This window comes from Apium graveolens, chromosome 9 (genome assembly GCF_009905375.1).
Source record: "Apium graveolens cultivar Ventura chromosome 9, ASM990537v1, whole genome shotgun sequence".
NCBI classification, from domain to species: Eukaryota; Viridiplantae; Streptophyta; class Magnoliopsida; order Apiales; family Apiaceae; genus Apium; species Apium graveolens.
In genome coordinates this window covers 15833360-15853787 of record NC_133655.1, presented here as the reverse complement: position 1 = coordinate 15853787, position 20428 = coordinate 15833360, and the positions used below count along the sequence as shown (strand labels likewise).

At 32.4% G+C, this 20428-nt stretch overlaps 2 protein-coding genes across 4 annotated transcripts; both read right to left on the bottom strand.

The window, feature by feature from the left end:
* Positions 1-171: 171 nt before the first annotated feature.
* LOC141684368 (OVARIAN TUMOR DOMAIN-containing deubiquitinating enzyme 12) lies at positions 172-7452 on the bottom strand. 3 transcript variants are annotated; one of them, XM_074489293.1, is made up of 10 exons: positions 7294-7452; positions 6007-6232; positions 5589-5662; positions 4523-4577; positions 4378-4452; positions 3736-3809; positions 3544-3592; positions 1428-1512; positions 543-599; positions 172-412 (listed from the first exon to the last, which is right to left on the bottom strand). In XM_074489293.1, exons 2-10 carry the CDS (start codon positions 6172-6174, stop codon positions 366-368), a joined length of 684 nt encoding a protein of 227 aa, XP_074345394.1. In that variant the 5' UTR covers positions 6175-6232; positions 7294-7452; the 3' UTR covers positions 172-365. The 3 variants fall into 3 exon arrangements, with proteins under 3 accessions (XP_074345394.1, XP_074345396.1, XP_074345395.1); XM_074489295.1 differs by lacking the exon at positions 7294-7452 and adding an exon at positions 6456-6989; XM_074489294.1 differs by lacking the exon at positions 7294-7452 and adding an exon at positions 6330-6447.
* Positions 7453-9107: 1655 nt separating this feature from the next.
* Positions 9108-12626, bottom strand: LOC141683425 (cytochrome b-c1 complex subunit Rieske-4, mitochondrial-like). The gene is made up of 2 exons (XM_074488142.1): positions 12321-12626; positions 9108-9982 (listed from the first exon to the last, which is right to left on the bottom strand). Exons 1-2 carry the CDS (start codon positions 12493-12495, stop codon positions 9339-9341), a joined length of 819 nt encoding a protein of 272 aa, XP_074344243.1. The 5' UTR covers positions 12496-12626; the 3' UTR covers positions 9108-9338.
* Positions 12627-20428: the final 7802 nt, after the last annotated feature.

Here is a 20428-nt window from a genome sequence, read left to right as displayed (position 1 = left end):
TATTATTTTGGCAAAAAAACGAAAAAGAAAAATGTAAACCAAAACATGGATGCAAGCTTTTCCTTGTCTAATACTTAATCAAAAATGACTTTTCTCTATACTGCAAATAACTAGGTGATGCATATGGCAGGAGAAAAATACCAACATGAAACTACTAACAAGACTTGGGAGGGACGGGGGGAAACAATTTCCCAACTACTAACATGGATGCAAAACCCATAGCCAATGTCAACCTGAATTCAATCATTCATACAAACTGTACAGCACACTTCATATTTCGATCATCCAGTTCATGTATATCTCAATGAGATTCTATATTAATGTTAATCTATAGTAAAAACACAGATTCCGTACAATATATCACTCTAAAACAACCAGTGCTTCTTCTTTGGCTTTACCTGCACAGGAGCAGCTGCAAAAGAGAGAACACTATTTAGTCTTTTAGCCTATTTATTTAAGTTAAATTGTGGTTTTTTCGATTTTTTAAAATTACTTGTAGAGTTTTCAGTGGGGAGCAAACAACCAAGTTAGTCATGATGTACCTTGAATTTCATACAGCGAGTTGTAATGCACCTCAGACCAAAAACTCAGCCACAGCCCTGCATAAGTAGAAATGAAGTAGTTTATACCAACTGAAATTGTTGTTCAAACAATAAACTGAGAAACTCTCAATAGTCAAAACCAATTTCAAAAAAATTGAATAGTCAGCATACTACAAAATACATAGACACATGGTTCCGCATCTTTTATATGACTTGGAATTTTGTAGGGGGTAAAAATATGACCTATAACAGTTGTTAAGAGTATTAGACTACCAAGGGAGGGCAAGTAATTTTGTTGTACCGCCATAACAATTTTAAATTTCCAACGTCATGTTCTGAATCATACATTTCAAAAATAAAAGGTAGTGTTCTGGGAACTTCATAATTAAATACATATGCTGATACAAGCATTCATTCATAGCCTAGTGACAAGGCTGTGTCCCCATTCCTCGTGGCCAACGGTCATTATTGGTTTGAGTCCTTGCTCACCCTCCCTATATACATAAATATCTGAACCCCAAAAAAGTTTTATATATTCGTGTGGTCTGATTTTTAGTATTTTCCTAAACCATCAAGAGCTTAATCTTAATTTACTAAAATTAAAAATAAAAAAAAAAAATATATATATATATATATATATTGTTGTAATTAGTCAGGGTCATATAACAGCTTTTGTTGGTTTGTATGATCACATTCCATCTTACACTTGCGAGTTTTGCAAAATAATATTTCATTTGATTTTGCGAAGTATTTGGCCAATAATTTTTTTTACTGATATTGTCACATGAACATATGTAGCTCATCCAACTTTAACATGGTAATTACAAATGGATGAAGTAAACATTAATTATCTAACGTAAAGTAATAGTAGTATGCCACTCTTACCTCTTTTAGCTTCCTGATATTGAGGAACAATTTCAATAAAACAAGTATCTCTGAATGAAGTCAAAAGACAGATCTTTGCTGCAAACTGCACATAAATGATTTAAATATAATTTTTTATCATAAAAGTTAATAAGGAGATATAAAATCGCTCTTTAACCAACGATAAGTAACCAAAACAAATCATTGTTGCAAGATTAAGTTTCACCTAACAAAATTATAATGTATCATATTACAAAATTACAAAGTCCAAAATTCTTCTTACATAGCCCAAAGAAACATTGCTCAGAATTCCCTATAATATAAGATGTTTTAAATATGAGGTGAATATTTTTGGAGAGGAAAGCATAGTAGTCATGAAGAAAAATCAAGAGTCTAGAATTGACTTTTTTAAAATCTCATTCTGGAAGTATTGTACTCGCGCCTCCTATTATAGGGAACAACAATAAGCTGAATATTACCACTCAAACATGCTAGGTGTCATCACCTAAAACTAAAACACATTCTACAGGTCTTCTTGACCTCAGGCTATCATAACGGAAGAGAACGACCAAACGATCTTATTATTATTCAATTAAACCTTTGAATATCTTCTACCCAAGCATAACAAACTTGTATCTGTCCTTCACCTTATGCACAATTTTATCTAAGCACAGGGAGCCTCAGAATTACATTTTTCTTTAATCTAAGTGGCAAGGGTGCTTTCTGTATCAACTTTATATTGAAAACTGAAGATACTATGTCCTAAAGCAACGTAAAATCATAACCAATCAGTTCCAGCTTAATGGAGAAACATCATCGTACGCCTGAACAAAATCACACACACACACACACTGATATAAGAGTGTTTGACACTTAATTTTGGTAAGCGTCTGTCATGTGCTCGTTTTTTTTAAAAGTTGCATGCAAGAAGATGGTTTTGAACACGAAGAGACTTATTTTAAAACTGCAAAACACATAGTTATTCTAACAACTATTAGATAATAGTGTTTGTCACTGGGAGCTTTCAGCAATTCCAACTGATATTGAAAAAATTGGAAAAATATAAATATCTTAATGATTTCTTTAGAGAATCTATATCATTGCACCTTGTAAGTTGACACAGTGACATGTACCACTACCATCTTATTCTCTACTTCTCTGCATACCAGCAGTAATATCAAGTAACACTTACAACTGCCACATTCTCACACAGTATCCATTTGTAATTAGCATGCTAACATTACACATTGCATCCACATTACCAAAAAAAAAGTATATGCACAAGTCATAACATACATAAGCATTTTTGTTAAGACAATTCATGAAGCAGTTTCTGATAACTTAACATTCAACTAAAATTTATATGTTTGATATATCTTATTTTCTTTTAGCTGAAAATTTATATGTATATTCAAAATAACTATTTACAATTAATTTTAACTTACCATGCATTGTGTGTATGACTAGCAAATATAATGGGAGAGGGTGAGCTTTATGTTCTGATGAAATTCTATTCACTGCTAAGAATGCATTGTGTATTTGACTAGCAAAATATAATGGGAGAAGGTGAGCTTTAAGTTCTCATTGAAATTCTATTCATTGAAAAACAGTTAGGTTTCGTTTCTTTTACCCCATTCCATTTATTGGCTATCCTTTCATAATATTTTTCAACAAGTGTAAATTGCACGGCAGACGTCAAAAATGACTATTATCCATCTGGCAAATGTCATATGCAGACTACATAAAAAATCTAATATTACTCCCTGCATCCCCACTTACATGTCCTGTTGATTTTTTGCATGTATTTTAAAGTGCTAAGTGCATAAACAACATACTTCCGTATATTATTTTTGAATTTTCATGTGAATAAAAGTATAAATGCTAAACTTAAATTCAAAAAAATTATTAAAAAAAATATAGTTGAAAAGTATGTTTTTCATGCAGCTCAAAGTACGTGCAAAAGGTCAAAAGGACATGTAAAAGGGGACGGAGGTAGTACTCAACTAGAGAAGCAAATGTTCCAATCCTATATCACGACTGCAAAATCCATTGATAATGTCTAAAAAGCATACTGACTTAGGTGATAAAGAACAAGAACCAGAACAGTAAATGAGAATGATGTCTAGACATATGAGACCTTATCAGCTGCTGCTTGTAAAGTAACATGGTCTCCCCATTCCCCAGATCTGCAAGGGCCATCAACCAGAGGAAGTAACATTAGTATAGTTTGACAGCAGCGCAAAGCACTATCGCCAAGCAAGAAAGAAGTAAAAGCGCCGTTAACGCTCTCTTGGAATTACAATATAACAACTTTAAAAGAGTATCCTACTTGGCCACTTTCTTGTAATACTTCTTGTACTTCATTGGAACATAGCCTTCGTACAAAGAACGGTTGTCCTTAAGCTGAAACAATAAACACATACTACCAGTGAGCAAATAATTACCAATAATGACATTCAAGCAAGTAATTCCCCTGCACAGTGTGCTGATGCTTTTATAAAATTTAGCAGACACAAAGACCATGTACCAAAGGAATAAGTAAAAATTCATAGCTCTCTTCCTAGTAAAAACTTTGAAAGGTGCCAGGTTGTGAAGGAGACAAGTTCACAAACGTACTTATATACGTGGGAATATGAAATGAATTTAAGAAGACAATTATGAAGTAACATTGTGTGACACTAATGTAGCAGCTTCTTTATATCAAGCTGAAATTTAAATTAAAAATAGCTGTCATGACATTCTGAAGTTTCAGGATCAAAGGTTAATCTCAAGTGCGTCCACCCTGCCTTTACTTTGTAAACCTACACAAAGGAATAAAACTCGAACCTAAAGTAAAAAAGAGAGAAAAAAAAGAAAAAGATGTAACCTAGAATTAAACTATGAAACTGGAAAACCAAGCTAATGACGACCCATCTCTAATTAGTTCATTGCTAGTTCTAGCTGCAAACTTACATGATATATCAGTACTAACCTGTTTCACTACCTCCTTGCGGACATGCTTATGATACTCTGGGGTTCTATAAAGTTGATCTGAAAGTGCACGAAACTGAAAAAAGAACTCGCATTACTACATGTAAGAATTAAAATCTCACATCATTAACTAGAATAAAGCAAACCTGACAATTTCCATCGCCCGAGACCTTTACTTCAAACAAATTATAGGCGTTCAGCCTGAGAGAAAGTGATGCACGTAATTTATCAGTACATATCTGATTCAACAAGAAGTAGCATAGCATGTAAAGTGAAGCTCCTAACAAATAGTACTAAATTTGACAGAAGATATCATAACTGTGAGGCCTAAAATATAGGGATACAGGATGTCTGATTCACTGATTTATGAATATTACCAGTAAAATGATTTTACAACTCATGCGACATATATCATCTAAAACTTTAAATGGGCAGGATCATATCAAAGTTTTAAACTTATTATCTGGTTAGTCAGAAGATAGAATTTACTGTGCTACCTTGTAAGAAATTTTAACCCTTTTAGAAATTGATCAGTGCAAAGATTACCTATTACATTGACAAAGATTAAAAAGTACGAGGGGTATAATATCAACAACTTTAGTAAGAAATAATTAAACTAGAGTACATAGGTGAGTTAAGATTGCAAAAAAACATTATTTTTTACCCTCTTACACTAAATTAAATATACCCAATATGTTTACTGACTTTACTCAGAAGAATCAAATTATATGTTAATCTCAGAGTTTAAAATAAACAATTTGACACTGCTTTTTTTAATGAGATAAAAACGTGTCTGTCACGATAATAAAGTTTTAAAGTTTTTAAAACTACACATATTTTATGCTTCCTGTAGTTTGATTTAAAATCCCCGAGTCTTGGACAATTACTAAAATAAAAAAAATTGAACTTAAATTCTAATTAATATAACTTGTCTCTCAAATGTACCCATTTCAAGTACATTCAGAACAAAAGAGATAGTAAATATTAATTAATAATGACTTTTTGTTACAGAGTTATTTTTTCTAAATATCTTAAACTAAAAATTCAAAACAAATATTATATGATATAGTAGGAGTGATATAGGACTTCATTTAATAACATTTAAAGAATAATCCCGATAAGGCTTCATCACATACATTTTTAATGATTCCAAAATAAATTCGTTACCAGAAAAAGCTTGTGGCCTACTGAACTACCAAATAAATGGCATACCTTTCGAGCAGCCTTTGGTGATCCAGACTAGCATCACTTATGTTGGGAATGTAGGTATTTATACGCGGAACATGCTGAAAGATAAAATACTTTAATGTCAACAAAAATTATGAAAAAATTCCTACAATATTCAAGATAAATAACAAAAAATGCTACTAAATGAAATAATCTAGGTAGAGTTTGTGCAGGGATTAGTTTATACTGTTGAGTGTAACTAATAATTAACTGAATGGAAGTCCAGCGATCCCACTTTACGATCTTGTAATTTACAACAACAAAAGAGGAAAGAGACGTATTATATCATCGTAATTTACGCGAAGCATGTTAACAAATCCATGCTTGGTAACAGCTACCAGTTGATTAACAGTAATATTTTTCGAAATAAATTAGAAATGACAAAAATAGAAAGCAATCTTACAGGAATAGGTGCCAAATTGGACAGTCGTCGACCAACTGCACCATCTAAGTTGGCATACTCTTCGGTCAACAGAAGAGCTATCATCCTGTCATCCTCAATATCTTGCTGACTGCTTGCTGAAGTTGAAGTAGAACATTCACCAACACTTTCAGTTCCATTTCTCAGCATTTAACTAACAGCTTGGAGCTTCTTAACGAAAGTTGATCAGGCAGAAAATTAGTAAATGCTGCAAGCACGAAACCATTTAGTAAATTTTTTCAAGGATGATCATTTATCTAAAGTTTTAAACTATAAATGCAACATATTGCAGAAAAAATATTTGCCTGCAACGATTATAATCCGAAGAACACGTCATACTTGCTCTAATATCATTCTGTACAGAATTCTAAAAATATCTGAAAGATCACAACTTATCACTTCTAGTTTAATGGGGTTTAGTAGTACAGTACCTATAAAGTGGGTCGGGTTAAATATAGTATTTATATATCATGTCTAGAAGCGGTTTTTGATTGCGTAAACCGCAATGATCAGTTTACACCTTTTAAACCAAGTTGTCTGTATGCCACGTAAGCAAATTCAGCTCGCTTTACATTCCCAATTCCCATTAGCTAATTATGTACCTTTAATAAATATACATACAAGTATAGCTGAAATAATATATGGGAAAGAAGAAATGATGTTATATAGCAAATTCTAAAGCCTAGTTTGTTGACCAAATGGCACCAAATTGTTTGAAGATATTTTCATACTGAACTGCAGCCCACATACGATTAAAATTAATCCATCTAACTACCCCACACCGATAAGGCTATAACAACAACACGGTCCCAAGTATACGAAACAACAATCTAAAGAACAACCAACAGTAATCAAACAACCAACAATGGTTCGAAAAAATGATTGAATACTAACTTAAACACCATCAAGAACATAAAGAAAATTGTAATTCAAACAACCCATGTAATTTTTTTCAAAAATATCACAAAAACCATATTTAATTTAATGCATACATATCAATAATCCCTGAAATCAAACATGTCAATTGATGTCATCATAGGCTCATAGCTCATAAACAAGAACAACTAAAAACATAAAAGCAATAAAATTTAAACACCCTTATATCTAATTTAGCTATGATCATGATTAAAAAGCCAAAAAGAAGAAATTAAACTAAGATTTGCAATAAAAAAAGATACAGCAATGAAAATTAAAAAGCCAAGAAAGCTTTATTTGAATGAATAAAGATGATAATAATTGAATAAAAGAAAAATGAGACATGAAAATTACTTGTATTCAGATTGCTTGGTGATTTTGAGAATGGGGTTTTGCAATAGATTTGATTTTGTGGGGGTGAATGTGTGTATATATGTAATGTATGTATGTATTTATTTAGATATGGAAAGAGAGAAGAGCTGACACAAATAGACAACCAAACACGGGCAGAAGCTGACCCTCCCAGAAAAGGAATATATATATTATATACACGTATCTGTGTGTATATATTTGTCTTACATTTTTTATTTTATGACTAAAACATAAGAGCTAGACTAGGTAATTTGAGCTGAGTTTAATTAAAACTGACCCGACTTTTTTAATTAATTGAGCCTAAATTTTTAAATGAACTCGACTCGTTTATTATCACGAGTTAAATTGAGCCGATTCATTTAGCTAAATGAGTCGGTTTTAACGAGTAAAGCAATGCGGCTCTTTTTATTTTATACTAAATCGAGTATAAACTTTTACTAGAACTCAACTCGTATATTTTCACAAATCAAGTTGAGCAGACTCGTTTAAAACAGGAATTATACTTGAACTCAGTTAATTTAACTAAACGAGTTCGAGCTGGGTAAATTCGTAAGTCGCCCGACCCAAAATTATTAAAACTTTAATCCAAAGGATGTTCGCAAGCCACCCGAATTAATCCAAAAAATGTTCGTAAGCCGCCCGACTCAGACTTATTATAGCTCTAATTCAAAGATCCTTGTTTCTCCAAAGTATGTCAAAGTTCTAACTCATGCCTGCGAGATTAAGTGTTAAAAGAAAAACGGATTTTCTACTATGTACCCAAGAGTATATAATAAAAGATTAGGTGTCAAATTTTTATTGACTCTCATCTATTAATGATAATGGATCCCGTTGTATGCACAAAAATCACCGTAAAAAATATCCTTTATTTTTTAAATTATTTTTAGTTGTGTTAATATTGAAAAGGATTTGCCTATATCAATAGATAGGAAGTGTGGCTCCGTGACATATAAAATCATTAAAAAAATTTAATTTACAAATTATGTGTAGTAATATTGGTTTTGTTTGATTAATGAGTGAGACTCCTGATCGCATCTCATAATAAAATAATTTTACTTCGTAAGATGAAAAAGATATGAATGGTTAACGCGGACATGAAATACGTGGGAGAAGAGAAATATGTGACCACTTTGGCTGCCTATATTTGTTTTTTGTTGCTTGTCGGTGGGGTGAGTATTGACTTTCAGTATCATAACATCCAATGTTTTCATTGGTATCAACACAGTTCAGCTGCAGAATCAATTTATTTGGTATCCAAAAGAGAATTTTATGAGTAACTGTTCAATCTTTCTGGGCCTGAGTTTCTAGCTGCAATGAATTACAATAAAAAAAATGGAATTGTAGTTTACTATATCTAGAAATTTATCAAATTTTCATCCGGTCATTTATGCCGGTTTTCTTTAAAACATACATACGGCCTCCATTTGATTACACAGAAGCCACGTGTGAGGAATCAATATAATGCCACAGACTTGAGGGAGTTCAACCACATGGGAGGAATCAGTATAACAACTCATACTTCAGGGGAGTTTGGATCATTGATGGGGACGAGTGTATGAGAATGAGAATTGGGGTTCATAGGGAATGAAATGATATCCTACGGGTACGAGGAAGGTATGAGCCAACCTTCTAATGGGAATGGGAATGAAGTTCCCATCAGGTTGCCAATCCGACTATATCATGGGATAAATAGGTTCCGTTTCTCGTTAACCACCCTCATTAACCATGAACGGAACACCCCCTTCAATGTCCAAATGTAGACTCTAGATAACAGAAGCATTTCATACTCTGTCATATAATTTAAAACAATGCATTATTCAAACATCTTATTTGGTATTCAAAGATACCTCTAGCATAAAAGTTAAGCAATGAAGTACATCAGCATATTACTTAACGGGTCCAAAAAGGAATGTGTGAAGGAACAGCAAATATGTTTGCATCAAGTACCACACAAATTTTAATAATAAAATTTATATTTGGGGTCTTCTAAACCCAACTGGGTTTTGCCGGGAATTCTTCGCCAACATCTAACCAATCAACATTTTATTCTCCTCCAAAAAGCTGTAACTTGGTATCTCAAGATTGTATGGTGCTGGGCCCTTGCGGATCCTGCCAGAGATGTCATAATGAGACCCGTGGCAAGGGCAGAACCACCCACCGAAATCACCTGCATTTGGTAGTGGAATACAACCCAGATGAGTGCACACACCAATGACAACCAGCCATTCTGGATTTTTAACCCTGTCTGCATCTTCCTGTGGGTCACGGAGAGATCCAACATCAACACTGTTTGCCAATTTGATATCATCCTCAGTTCGTCGCCTGATGAAGACTGGCTTTCCACGCCACTTGACAGTAACAGTTTTTCCAGGTTCAATGCTACTCAGATCAACCTCAAGTGATGCCAATGCAAGAACATCTCTACTGGCGGACATACTGACAACAAACTTTAGGACGAGAAGGCGAATGAGTGATGCATAAACAAACCTTCCACCTGTCAAGACAAAATAGGCAGCTGCCCTCTTGCTGGGATCCCCTGGAGGAAATCGCTCGTGGTTGGAAATATCATAATCAATCTTTGAGGTTGGGCTCTTCAAGGCTGCCACAGTAGGTGGAACTTCTGGAATCAGGTTGCTGACATCCTTTGGCAGACTTACATCAGCAGTAAAACCTGCAAACAACCATGATATACCAAAAAATAAATACTCAGTTAAAAAATTCATTGAACAGAATGCAACAATGTATATTACAAAAAAAAAGAGGACTGTTTCTGATCAAACTTACATAAGGCTTCATTTTTATTAAACTGATAAGATGTTAGGTTAAGACTTAAAAAGTTCCTTTTTTCTGAGGGGCAAGGGGTTTTCTAATAACAAATATCTAGAGATACTATGAACAAAATCATTATTGATACACTTTTTCTGTTTCCACATAATTATAAAGGATATCAGCAAATACTTGGTCATAAGCTATAGTTCTAATTATTAGGCAGTTCGTACTTGCAACATACTAATGCAGGAGGATTTGGAAAAGATGGATATATGAGATAAAAACAAGAATAACAATGAACTTGCCTGAATTAAACACACAAAAGCCACTACCCAATGATTCCCCAACCGCAAAAGAAAGAAAAAACCATGAATTGCAACCCATAAATATAGACAATAATCAAGTTTAGCAAAACACAATAATAAAACCCTAACAGACTAAGGTCCATAACTAATTGGCTTATTATTAATAAATAACTAGAGCCTTTAAACCTTCTGATTATAGATAATTAGATATCTCAAGACTTCATAAAAAATTCAAAGACTCTCTTTTATCTTTACTTGCATTCTTCATCACATATTATCACTTGAATATAAATCAAGAGTAGCATTACTTAATTTCAGATTTAACTTATAAGGTTCTTGATATGTACTGACTATGGATTTAAAAAAAAAAATCCCCTACAAAACTCAATTGCTGTTGCACAATACCAAAGAAATACAAGTCTATAATATAAAATAATTGTGTATGTACATGTGGGGCAGTTGTGGTGTAAACAAGTGAAGTTCTTCACAAGTGGTTCGAGCTTGGTTAGTAAAATATTCGAATCCAGCATGACATCATGCCAAGCTCAAACTTTAAATTATTTAGCTCGGGAGCCTAAATGAGCCGGTTTCTTCGTTTTAATTGCAGAATATATTCAAACTTTTGTCAATATAAAGCACATCCTATCAGAGCTCTTGAGCTCATCAAACTTTTACTAAGCCAGGCTCTTAAGCTCAAAGTTTATGGCTTAATTACCCCTTGCATAAAAAGTACCACCTAAAGAGAACGCAAACCAAAGTTTATCCAAAACAAATTTTATTCAAGTCCGAGAATACAAATGATAATACGAAGTTAATAACAAGTCCAGCATGATACAAGTACAGTGGGGCATGGAGTGCAGTATAGCATGACATTGTGGTCATTAAGGGTAATTAATTGATTCAAGTAACTGGCAAGTAAGCTTGTTCACACAAACGGTCAGCTTTCGGGGGAGGCCAGATGCTCAATTGCTCAACATAATTGTGTTAAGTAATAGAAATTAGTTAATTCAAATCATAATACACATCCTTAAAATAAAACATTATTAACTTATGATATCCAAATTTTGTCAACAGTAACCACATTTTAATCAGCCTCTCGAGCTTATCAAACTTTTATTAGGCCAAGCTCTTAAGAGCAAGTCCAACAGTGTCCTAGTAGGTTCCTTATAAATATTATAAAATATTAACCCTTAGTGATTTAAGACATGATTTTGAATTACAACTCCAACAATGATACTTATCTTCATTCCTTATTATTATAATAATAAATTTGAATGAGATATAAAAGGAAGTGAGAGAAAAGAACCAAAAAAAGAGAGATAAGTCAATTTTTTATTGATAAAAATGATATAAGGGATGACTTGTGGTTCCTTAAAGACAAGATATGAGAGAAGCATCTTAGTGATATAAGGAACCACTAAGACACTGTTGGAGTGTAATTTTATGTCATATTCCTTATATTTGGACTTAAGAGCATGTTTAACAAAGCTGATGGACTTTCTCTAAGCTCAAAGCTTATGCCAAAAAGAGATGGCAAACAAATGAAAATTCTAACAAGTCCAGCATGATAAAAGTAAAGTATGACACGAAATTGCGGTCATTACTGATTAAATCAAGTAATTGGCATGTAAGCTTGTTTACATAAACGGTCGGCTTTCGGCGAAGGCCCGATGCTCAATTGCAAAACATTCTCGTGTCAAGTAATAAAAACCGGTTAATTCAAATACATAAGTTTCGACAGAGCCAGCCGTATGTCTACCACATCAGAGAATTATAAAAACAATTAATTTACAAGCAATAAAAATAAACAAGTAAATCCAAAAGAAAACTAATTAATCACAACTGAAAAATAATAATAATAATAATTCATATATATTTATATATAAAAAGACGAGAAATGAATTGAAATGAAATGAAACCCTAGAATTAACAAACCTCTCGATGGAATCAAAAACTGATGAGGGGCAATCGAGAAGGAGCTAGAGAAATGAGAGCCAGATCTGATTTGTTGAGACTCATCGGCGATTGGATTTCTCGTCACGGCGGCGGCGGCGAGCGGAGGAGATCGAGAAGAAAGGCCACAAAGGCGGCGACTCGCAACTCTCAACATGATTGTTGTGTGTATTTTGTAAGTATAGGTGTTTCGATTTGTATCTCTCTTGTTCCTTTTTGTTCCCCTAAATATTGGGGGCGCGTATGGTCAAATGGGGATTATTTCACAGTTGCGTTGCTAGCAGCCGAGGCGTGTCATTACAGTGCTCCTTATATTTATGTGGTTTCTTACTTTTTGGGCATCCAAGTTTGTCAAATGGTACACGGGTAGCATGTGGAAATATGGTTTTACCTTCTTACCCTTTCGGAACGAGTTTTGTACATTTTAACAGTTTATTTGTTAATTTTCATACTTTTGAAGTAATCATTACAATAATAATAATTTTGAATCATTTATGATAAAATATCAAAAAATATTAAGGACACTAGATTGATATTTTTTACATCGAACAGTTAATTTCTTTATGTTCATAATTAAAATGACGTTAAAAACGAATGATATTCATTCATGTTTTTACTTAAAAGTGATAAAAATATACTAAAATAATTTACTCATTCATATGTCTTGTATATTATGTTGTAATGATAATAATACTAACAAAATATTTTTATTGTTATTTACATTTTATATTTTAAGAGAATAAAATCTTAAATTTTAGTTATATGGTCAAATTGACTATAAAAGGATAAAAATTCAAAAAATATAAGATAACTGGAGTACTAGTAACTTATTAATAAGTCATAACAATATTCGATTTTCAATATGGCCCAATGTATATAAGCTTATTTTGAATTCAACATCACAACTCAAACTGATTTTTGAAATATACACAAAAATTAGTTGTTATCACAAACAATATCAGAGCCTTGTTAGGCTGAAATTTCTTTCTTTACTATCGAATTTAGTAAATTTGTTTGTTAGTTCGAAGAGGACGTAAACTTAATGTAATAGGGTATTTGTAACATTCTAAATCCACAAAAATTAGTGTATAAACAAATCTGAATGGGGTTTCTTTGTTGACATAAGATCTAAATTGTAATCTCAGAAACCACACGTTTCTCTGGATCATCATAGCGTACTTCCACATATCTACTCAGAGGAAGGTCTGTTCATAATGGATGACCCTCAAAAGGCTTTAAGTATTCTAAATGTGTTAGGTCAATATATACCATAAGCTAGACTTTATTTGACTACTCCTTGAGATATAGTGGAAACATTTTGTTACTCTGGGGTGGTGGTTGAACTCGGCGCAGAGTTTAGGAGCGAGAAAGACTATCTTAATGAATGCAATAGGAACCAGCTGCTCATCGCAGCAGAGTGTTTTGCCCATGCTGTTGTCCGCCGCAGAAGCACGTGACCTACAATTTTGATAAAGTATATAGAGAATAGAGAAAAGTGAGGTTTTATTATAATAAGACTTGTTCTTGATTACAATAAAAGAGGGGCTTATATAACCAACAACCATACATAATAAAGGAAAATATCCTAACAAGGAAACTATTATAATAATAAAATTATCCAATAATATAATTATATATGTTAACATCCCCCCTCAAACTCACGATGTTAAATCGGGAGTTTGTCAACCAAGAGATGGAGCCACGTAACCAAACAAATCCAAAACTGCAACACCGGATTCAAGAACATCCAAACAAATGCAAAAACAGAGTTTCAAATCCAAACAAATCAAAAACATCCAAACGAATCCAAAGACGCAACAATAAAAGAAAATGCAGCAACAAAAGAGAAATCGTCCAAAAACGCAACAACCCAAAAGAGACCAAAGCAATCAAATCACCAAAGTAACAAATCCGCAACCATCGAAAACAATACCAAAAATATATGCAGAACTGAATCCTAATCCAAAACCAAACTCCATAATCAACCCAATACAAACTCCAAATAACTGAATACAAGGCAACAAACTGTATCCAATTCAACCAAACTGTATCCCAATTCAAATTTTATCCAAATCTAATCAAATTTCGCGAAGGGCCGGTGTGCCTAAAGCACCAGATAAACTAAACTAATGTGTTTAGAGCACCAAATAAACTAAATCAATCCCCGTGATGACCCAATGTGCCTAGAGCACCAAATAAACTAAACCAATCACTCAAAGTGCCAATGTGCCTAGAGCACCGGATAGAATAAAACAAAAAGAGCGGAGAAGTATACAGATGTGTCTAGGGCTACCCATATCATCAACACGAAAAAAGGAAGATGAGAAAAAGAACAATATTATCAAGGAGTCAAAATCATTGAAGCGAAACTGAGAGTGTGTATTAGAGTCTAAACCAAAATCAGAAGAAAAATTATATAAGAGTTTCAACCAAAACTGACAGAAAAGTTGTATGAGAGTCCCAACCAAAATCAGTAGAAAAAAAATCAACCAAAATCAAGTACCCATAAGAAATCCAACCAAATCGAAGAAAAAAACAATAGTCATGATTAAAACTCAAAATCATCCATTGAAAAAAAATAACCGATTTGAATAGGAAGAGGACAAGAAGAAACAATAATTATAACACATGTTTTAAACGCAACATGTGGAACCCAACCCGATATAATTCATCATCAACCTATCCCGGATCGAATCATAACTCTTGATACCATGATAAAGTATAGATAGGAGAGGGAAAAGTGAGGTTTTATTATAATAAGACTTGTTCTTGATTACAATAGAAGAGGGGGTTATATAGCCAATAACCATACATAATAAAGGAAAATATCCTAACAAGGAAACTATTATAATAATAAAATTATCCAATAATATAATAGAATTATATATGTTAACAAATTTAATAACATAAAATTAGAGCTAACGTCTAGCGGGCTTCTATGGATCTCTCTTTGTTTGCTTCTTAATTGACTCTTATGAGCTAGTTTCTCGTCGATAGTGAAGACCATACTAATGCGTATGCGGGACAACATAATAGAACTATCGCGGGTAGCATGTCTATCATAGTCCTAATCTTTTTATCCTTGTTTAAAAGAAAGGGACTGCTAGCTAGATGCTTAACCACACAAGTAGCGTGTCCACGCTTACGGCTTCCGATCGCTAGCTTTTTTTTCTTTAGCAAAGAAAGAGTAGGAATAGTTCGTGATGATTAGGAACATGCCGCTAGCCGCTTCTTGCATACCCAAAAGGGGGCACTCCATACATCCTGTTTTGGACGGCACGACGGGGAGATTTTGTTACGTTAGCTAAAAAAGGATAAGTTGCTCCACACAACATGGGGATTGGCACACTTTCGGGAAAAATATATAATAATAGAGGATTAGTTAGGGACATGGCCCCATTATGAAAAATAATCAGGATTTCGGTCCAATTATCACATGATCGGTAAAAATATGAATGTTATATGCAACCAACTTTTTTCCATATTCCACTTCGTTAGAATAAATATGCATTAATGCCAAATTTTAAAGTAAGTATATATATGCATATGACAGATGCTTAAATGCACTTCCTTAATCTCGAATTTAATAAATTTGTCGTAGGTTTGATGCAGGCTCGGCCTAGAGGGAGGGTACCCCAGTCGACCGGCCTAGAGGGAGGGTATCCCACCCTACTGTCATGGGCCAAGAATGTTAGGGGCTCAAAAATTTCAAAGTATGTGTAGTATTATTAGTATAGATATGGTAGGTTGTCGTGTATCTAACAATAATAACATAAGTCTGACCTCTTAAAAATAGTTGGTAAGTTAAAGTCGATCCCCAGAGATTTGATTTATTATAATATAACTTGTGTAGCTAAAAAAACCCTGGTTTTAATAATTTAACTATATGAAAAATATAATAATACTAGATGCTAATTAATTTGATCAAATAAATAAAACATATGATAAATGGTATTCAAATATGGATTTAGAGAAAATTTTTGGCATTAAGTTATTGAATGATCCTCTGAACAATTCACTAAAACTTCTTAATGCTAACTCAAGAACACAAATACGTCATAACTTCCTTTTTTTCTTACAAATAAATCAAATAAGCTCTTAGAATATTGTCTAAATAATTAGTAATCTGGAACAAGGTCTCTAGTCGACTAATTAGCAGCACTAATACAGTGGAAGCATAGTTAACTTAAGCCAAAAACTTATAAGCTCAGTTTATGCAACTTACTGTACTAATAATCTCAAGTGCATTGATAAATTTAAGTTGCTAACGAAGCACCTAAATTATAGTAATGAAAATTAACAAGGACATGTACGAATCACAATTTGATATTCTAGAAATTAAACTTGTTAACTATATTTAAGATGGCCATTAAAAACATAATTGACAAATTCTGGATGATAAGTTATATTATTAAGTCAGTCAAAGGGATAAAATTTATCATTCTCATATGGAATTTTGTAATATCCGGGATTTTCGCGACATATATTTATGTGAGTAAATTGTTTATTATATAATTTTATGTAATTTATGTAAGTCATTGAATGAATATTCAAATAAAAATTATTCCAGTTTGACGAGTCAACTATGACTTGAGAAGTGGTTTCGGGCCGTCGGTTGGAACGTGACCCGTAAAGTATTGTGAAGTGGATTCTGAGTTATTTAAAAAAAAGGTATAAAGATGAATGAGCAAAATGTTGAAAAGTATATTATGAGCTATGTGTGTTTATGTGATTAGTCGAGTTAAAATATTTAATGTTAGGCCGATCGTTGAATTATAATGTGAAGGTTAATTATGAAAAGAATTATATAAATAGAGCTTAAATAGAAATATTGTGGATATGAGATTTTTCCTATTTGTAAATGTGAATATATGTTATTGGAGTCATATGTGATTGATTTTGTGATTAGCGTATTTTTAAATATTTTTAAATGAACTGATTGAGAAATAGTAATTATTTGACTTTAAAACATTTATATAAAATCATTGGAGTATATTTAAATCTTGTTTTGTTATCTTTATGATAATTATAGAGATTTTTTAAAAATGATAGTTGGATTTATTATGATATTCAGGTATTTTAAAATGATTTTTAAAAGGATTATTTTTATTTTGCGAATTAACTTGCAAAATTCGTAATAAATAAATCGTTCACTCAAAAATTAAATCATATTTTTCCATTTTACATATAATTTACAAATTGTGAATCATCATTTTTAAAAAACCAGAAAATCAGGAAAAAAAGGAATTTATAAATGACGAAATTGCCCCTGTGCATATAAAAACCCAGCGGCCCATTCCCCCTTTTCTTCTTCATTTTCTTCGACTCTCATATCTCTCTCTGTTCTCTCTCTCTCTACCTCGTTTCTTCTCGATTCTTCGTATGTTTCTTGATTTGTGACCATGATTGTGTCTATTTTCGCTCTTAGTTTCTTGCTTGTGATTGCATGACTGTTTCGTGGTGATTAAAAACCGGACCCATGAAATTCATTTTGAGTTTTCAACTCGAATTGAAGGCAGTGTTCTAAAAATCGGTCGATTAACCGATTAATCGGAGTTCAAACGGGCCCCGTCTCGATTAATCAAGAATCGGGTCAAAGTGTGTGTTTTTTTAAAAAAGGGTCAAAAGTCGGCTGATTCAGTCAAAATCGGTCAGTTCGGGTCAAAGAACGGTCAGTTCAGTCAAATAGTGAAAATTAAGAAAAAAAATATTTTTTAAGAAAAATTGAAATTCGAAATAGTAATTAATGTTCAATAATAAAATATTAACTTATATCAACTATCATATGCCCCTAAATCATAATCTTTAATAATTGAACAAATTTCTTCCATTAAATTACTCTTATTCATCCTTCACAATCTCATGTAGTTGATTTTTTATGCAACTAATTTTAGCAGATTACGAAGTTGTATCCAATTTGTATCTAGCAGTCCGTAACTTGTGAACTATTAAATAATTAATATTAATTATTATGCATAAATCAATTATCAAATGATATTATTTTTGTAAAATTTATGAAAGGTTAATGAAATTTAAATAGAATTATATTATTATTTAATTAATTAAATTAGTTCCGATTAATACTTCGATTAATCGATCTGATTAATCACCGATTACCTGATTAATCACTAGAAGGTACCTCCACCGAACAATGTCGATTTCCGACTTTTAGAACATTGATTCAAGGTGTGGGCATCCCGTGAAATTGAAATTTTTTGAGTAGAAAACCCCAATTTGGGGCACCAACGGAAGTTATCGCCACCGGTGATGAACTCCGGTGAAGTGGTGGTGGGCTATGATGTTATTATCGAGCCCTATAATTCATGAATTCAAGATTTTTATGATTGCATGTCATGATTTAGAGGAAATTCATATTTTAAAAAATTTCAATTTCTTAGTTTGGTTCAGTTTTGTGATATCTTGATGCATATGAGTTGGATAATTGGTTTAATGAGTGTTTATTTAATTGCATGCTAATATTCTTAAGTGTTTAAAATTTCAAAAATCATTCTCTTGGAATTATAGTTCGATGTTAAGTAATTGATCAATATTGTGCTTAAAATTATGGAATAATATTATACGTTGACTGGTGTATATCTTTTAGAGATATTTTAGATTATATCTTTTATCATCATTTTGTTTTCGAATTTGTGCATTAGTGACAAGTTAAATATACTTATGGTATAATTATTGAGTTACACAAATTGAGATGTATGTTCACTTGTGATGATTGTTTGGTTGTGTGTAAAAAGTGTATCCAGTAAATACGAACACTTCATGTCGATTTTTTTATAAAAGTATAATATTAATAAATCGTTTAATAGTTAAAAGACGTTAGCGTCTATGATTAGTAGTAATGATTGTTTAGAGAATGGGATGATATGTATATGAATATGAGTATGTTATTGATTCGTGTTATGTGTAATCGAGGTGAACCTATATGGTTACTTGGAATATAGTAAAGTAAAATCGAGGAGATTTGAGTATAAGAAAGTAATGGATATGATTACGTGTAAATGTAACAATGTGACTGTAATTAAAGTAAAGATATATGTTTATAAGTATGTTAATTAACGCGAAAGAGTAGAAAGTTTAGACGTTCAGGGAAACTTTATTTTATTACGAGATCTCTAATTATGGTTTATTTTAATGTGTAGATTTGGAAAGCGACGACGCTCAAGGTAGAAAAGAAAAGGAAGTTCTAGGTGACAGTAACCCTATTCAGATCAAGAAGGAAAACTTTTGAGGAAAGTAACTCTGTCATCTCTTGTAAAGTGAATTTTGATATGAGATGTTAAAGGAAAAGATAGAGACTATGTGATATTATTATCCTTGGAACTTGAATACCCTTATTGCTAGCCTGTTCTTTATATACGTGCATGATTATTTCAATACCTTGTTTATTTCAGTAATACCCATGTTACCCTGATACTTATACTTTGATAATATGCTTTGTTGATATCCCAACGCTTATATTATTTGCACTTTGCTAAAACCTATACCTATCCCCAAATTGTATTTCTTGAACTATGTTTCCTTGTTACACCCTTACTTTAGATTTGAATCACTGAAATTGGAATTTAAGAATGATTTTCGACTTGAAAGGGTCCAAATAATTTTAAAGGACGGTAATTCTTGTAAAATGAATTGTGAATTGAGATTATAAACGAATTTCCAATATAAAGTTTTTCATTGAAATCCTAAAAATTGGAGGCCTAAGTGGTCGTGTAATAACGATCCAACCAAGTATATGGAGGCCAGAGATAGCATGGAGCGCAATGTAACCAGAGATAAACAAATATATAAGAAGGCCAATATAATGCCTTATGTACCTTTATGACCAGATGGAGACTCACACGGGTTGATCACCCGTATCGTATTTATCAGTTATACACTCCAATTTCATTTTATTAATATTATCAGAAAATATGATTTTGCAAAGTATATACTCTAGACGAGTACAATTAAAGATCAATTTCAAAGAAAATTGAAAGATTTGAATCAGAAATGCTTAAACCCGATTAACCTTTCTTTCAATAACCTTCTAGAGCCTAAACACTTAAAACCCAAAGCCAAAACTTGTGGGTATG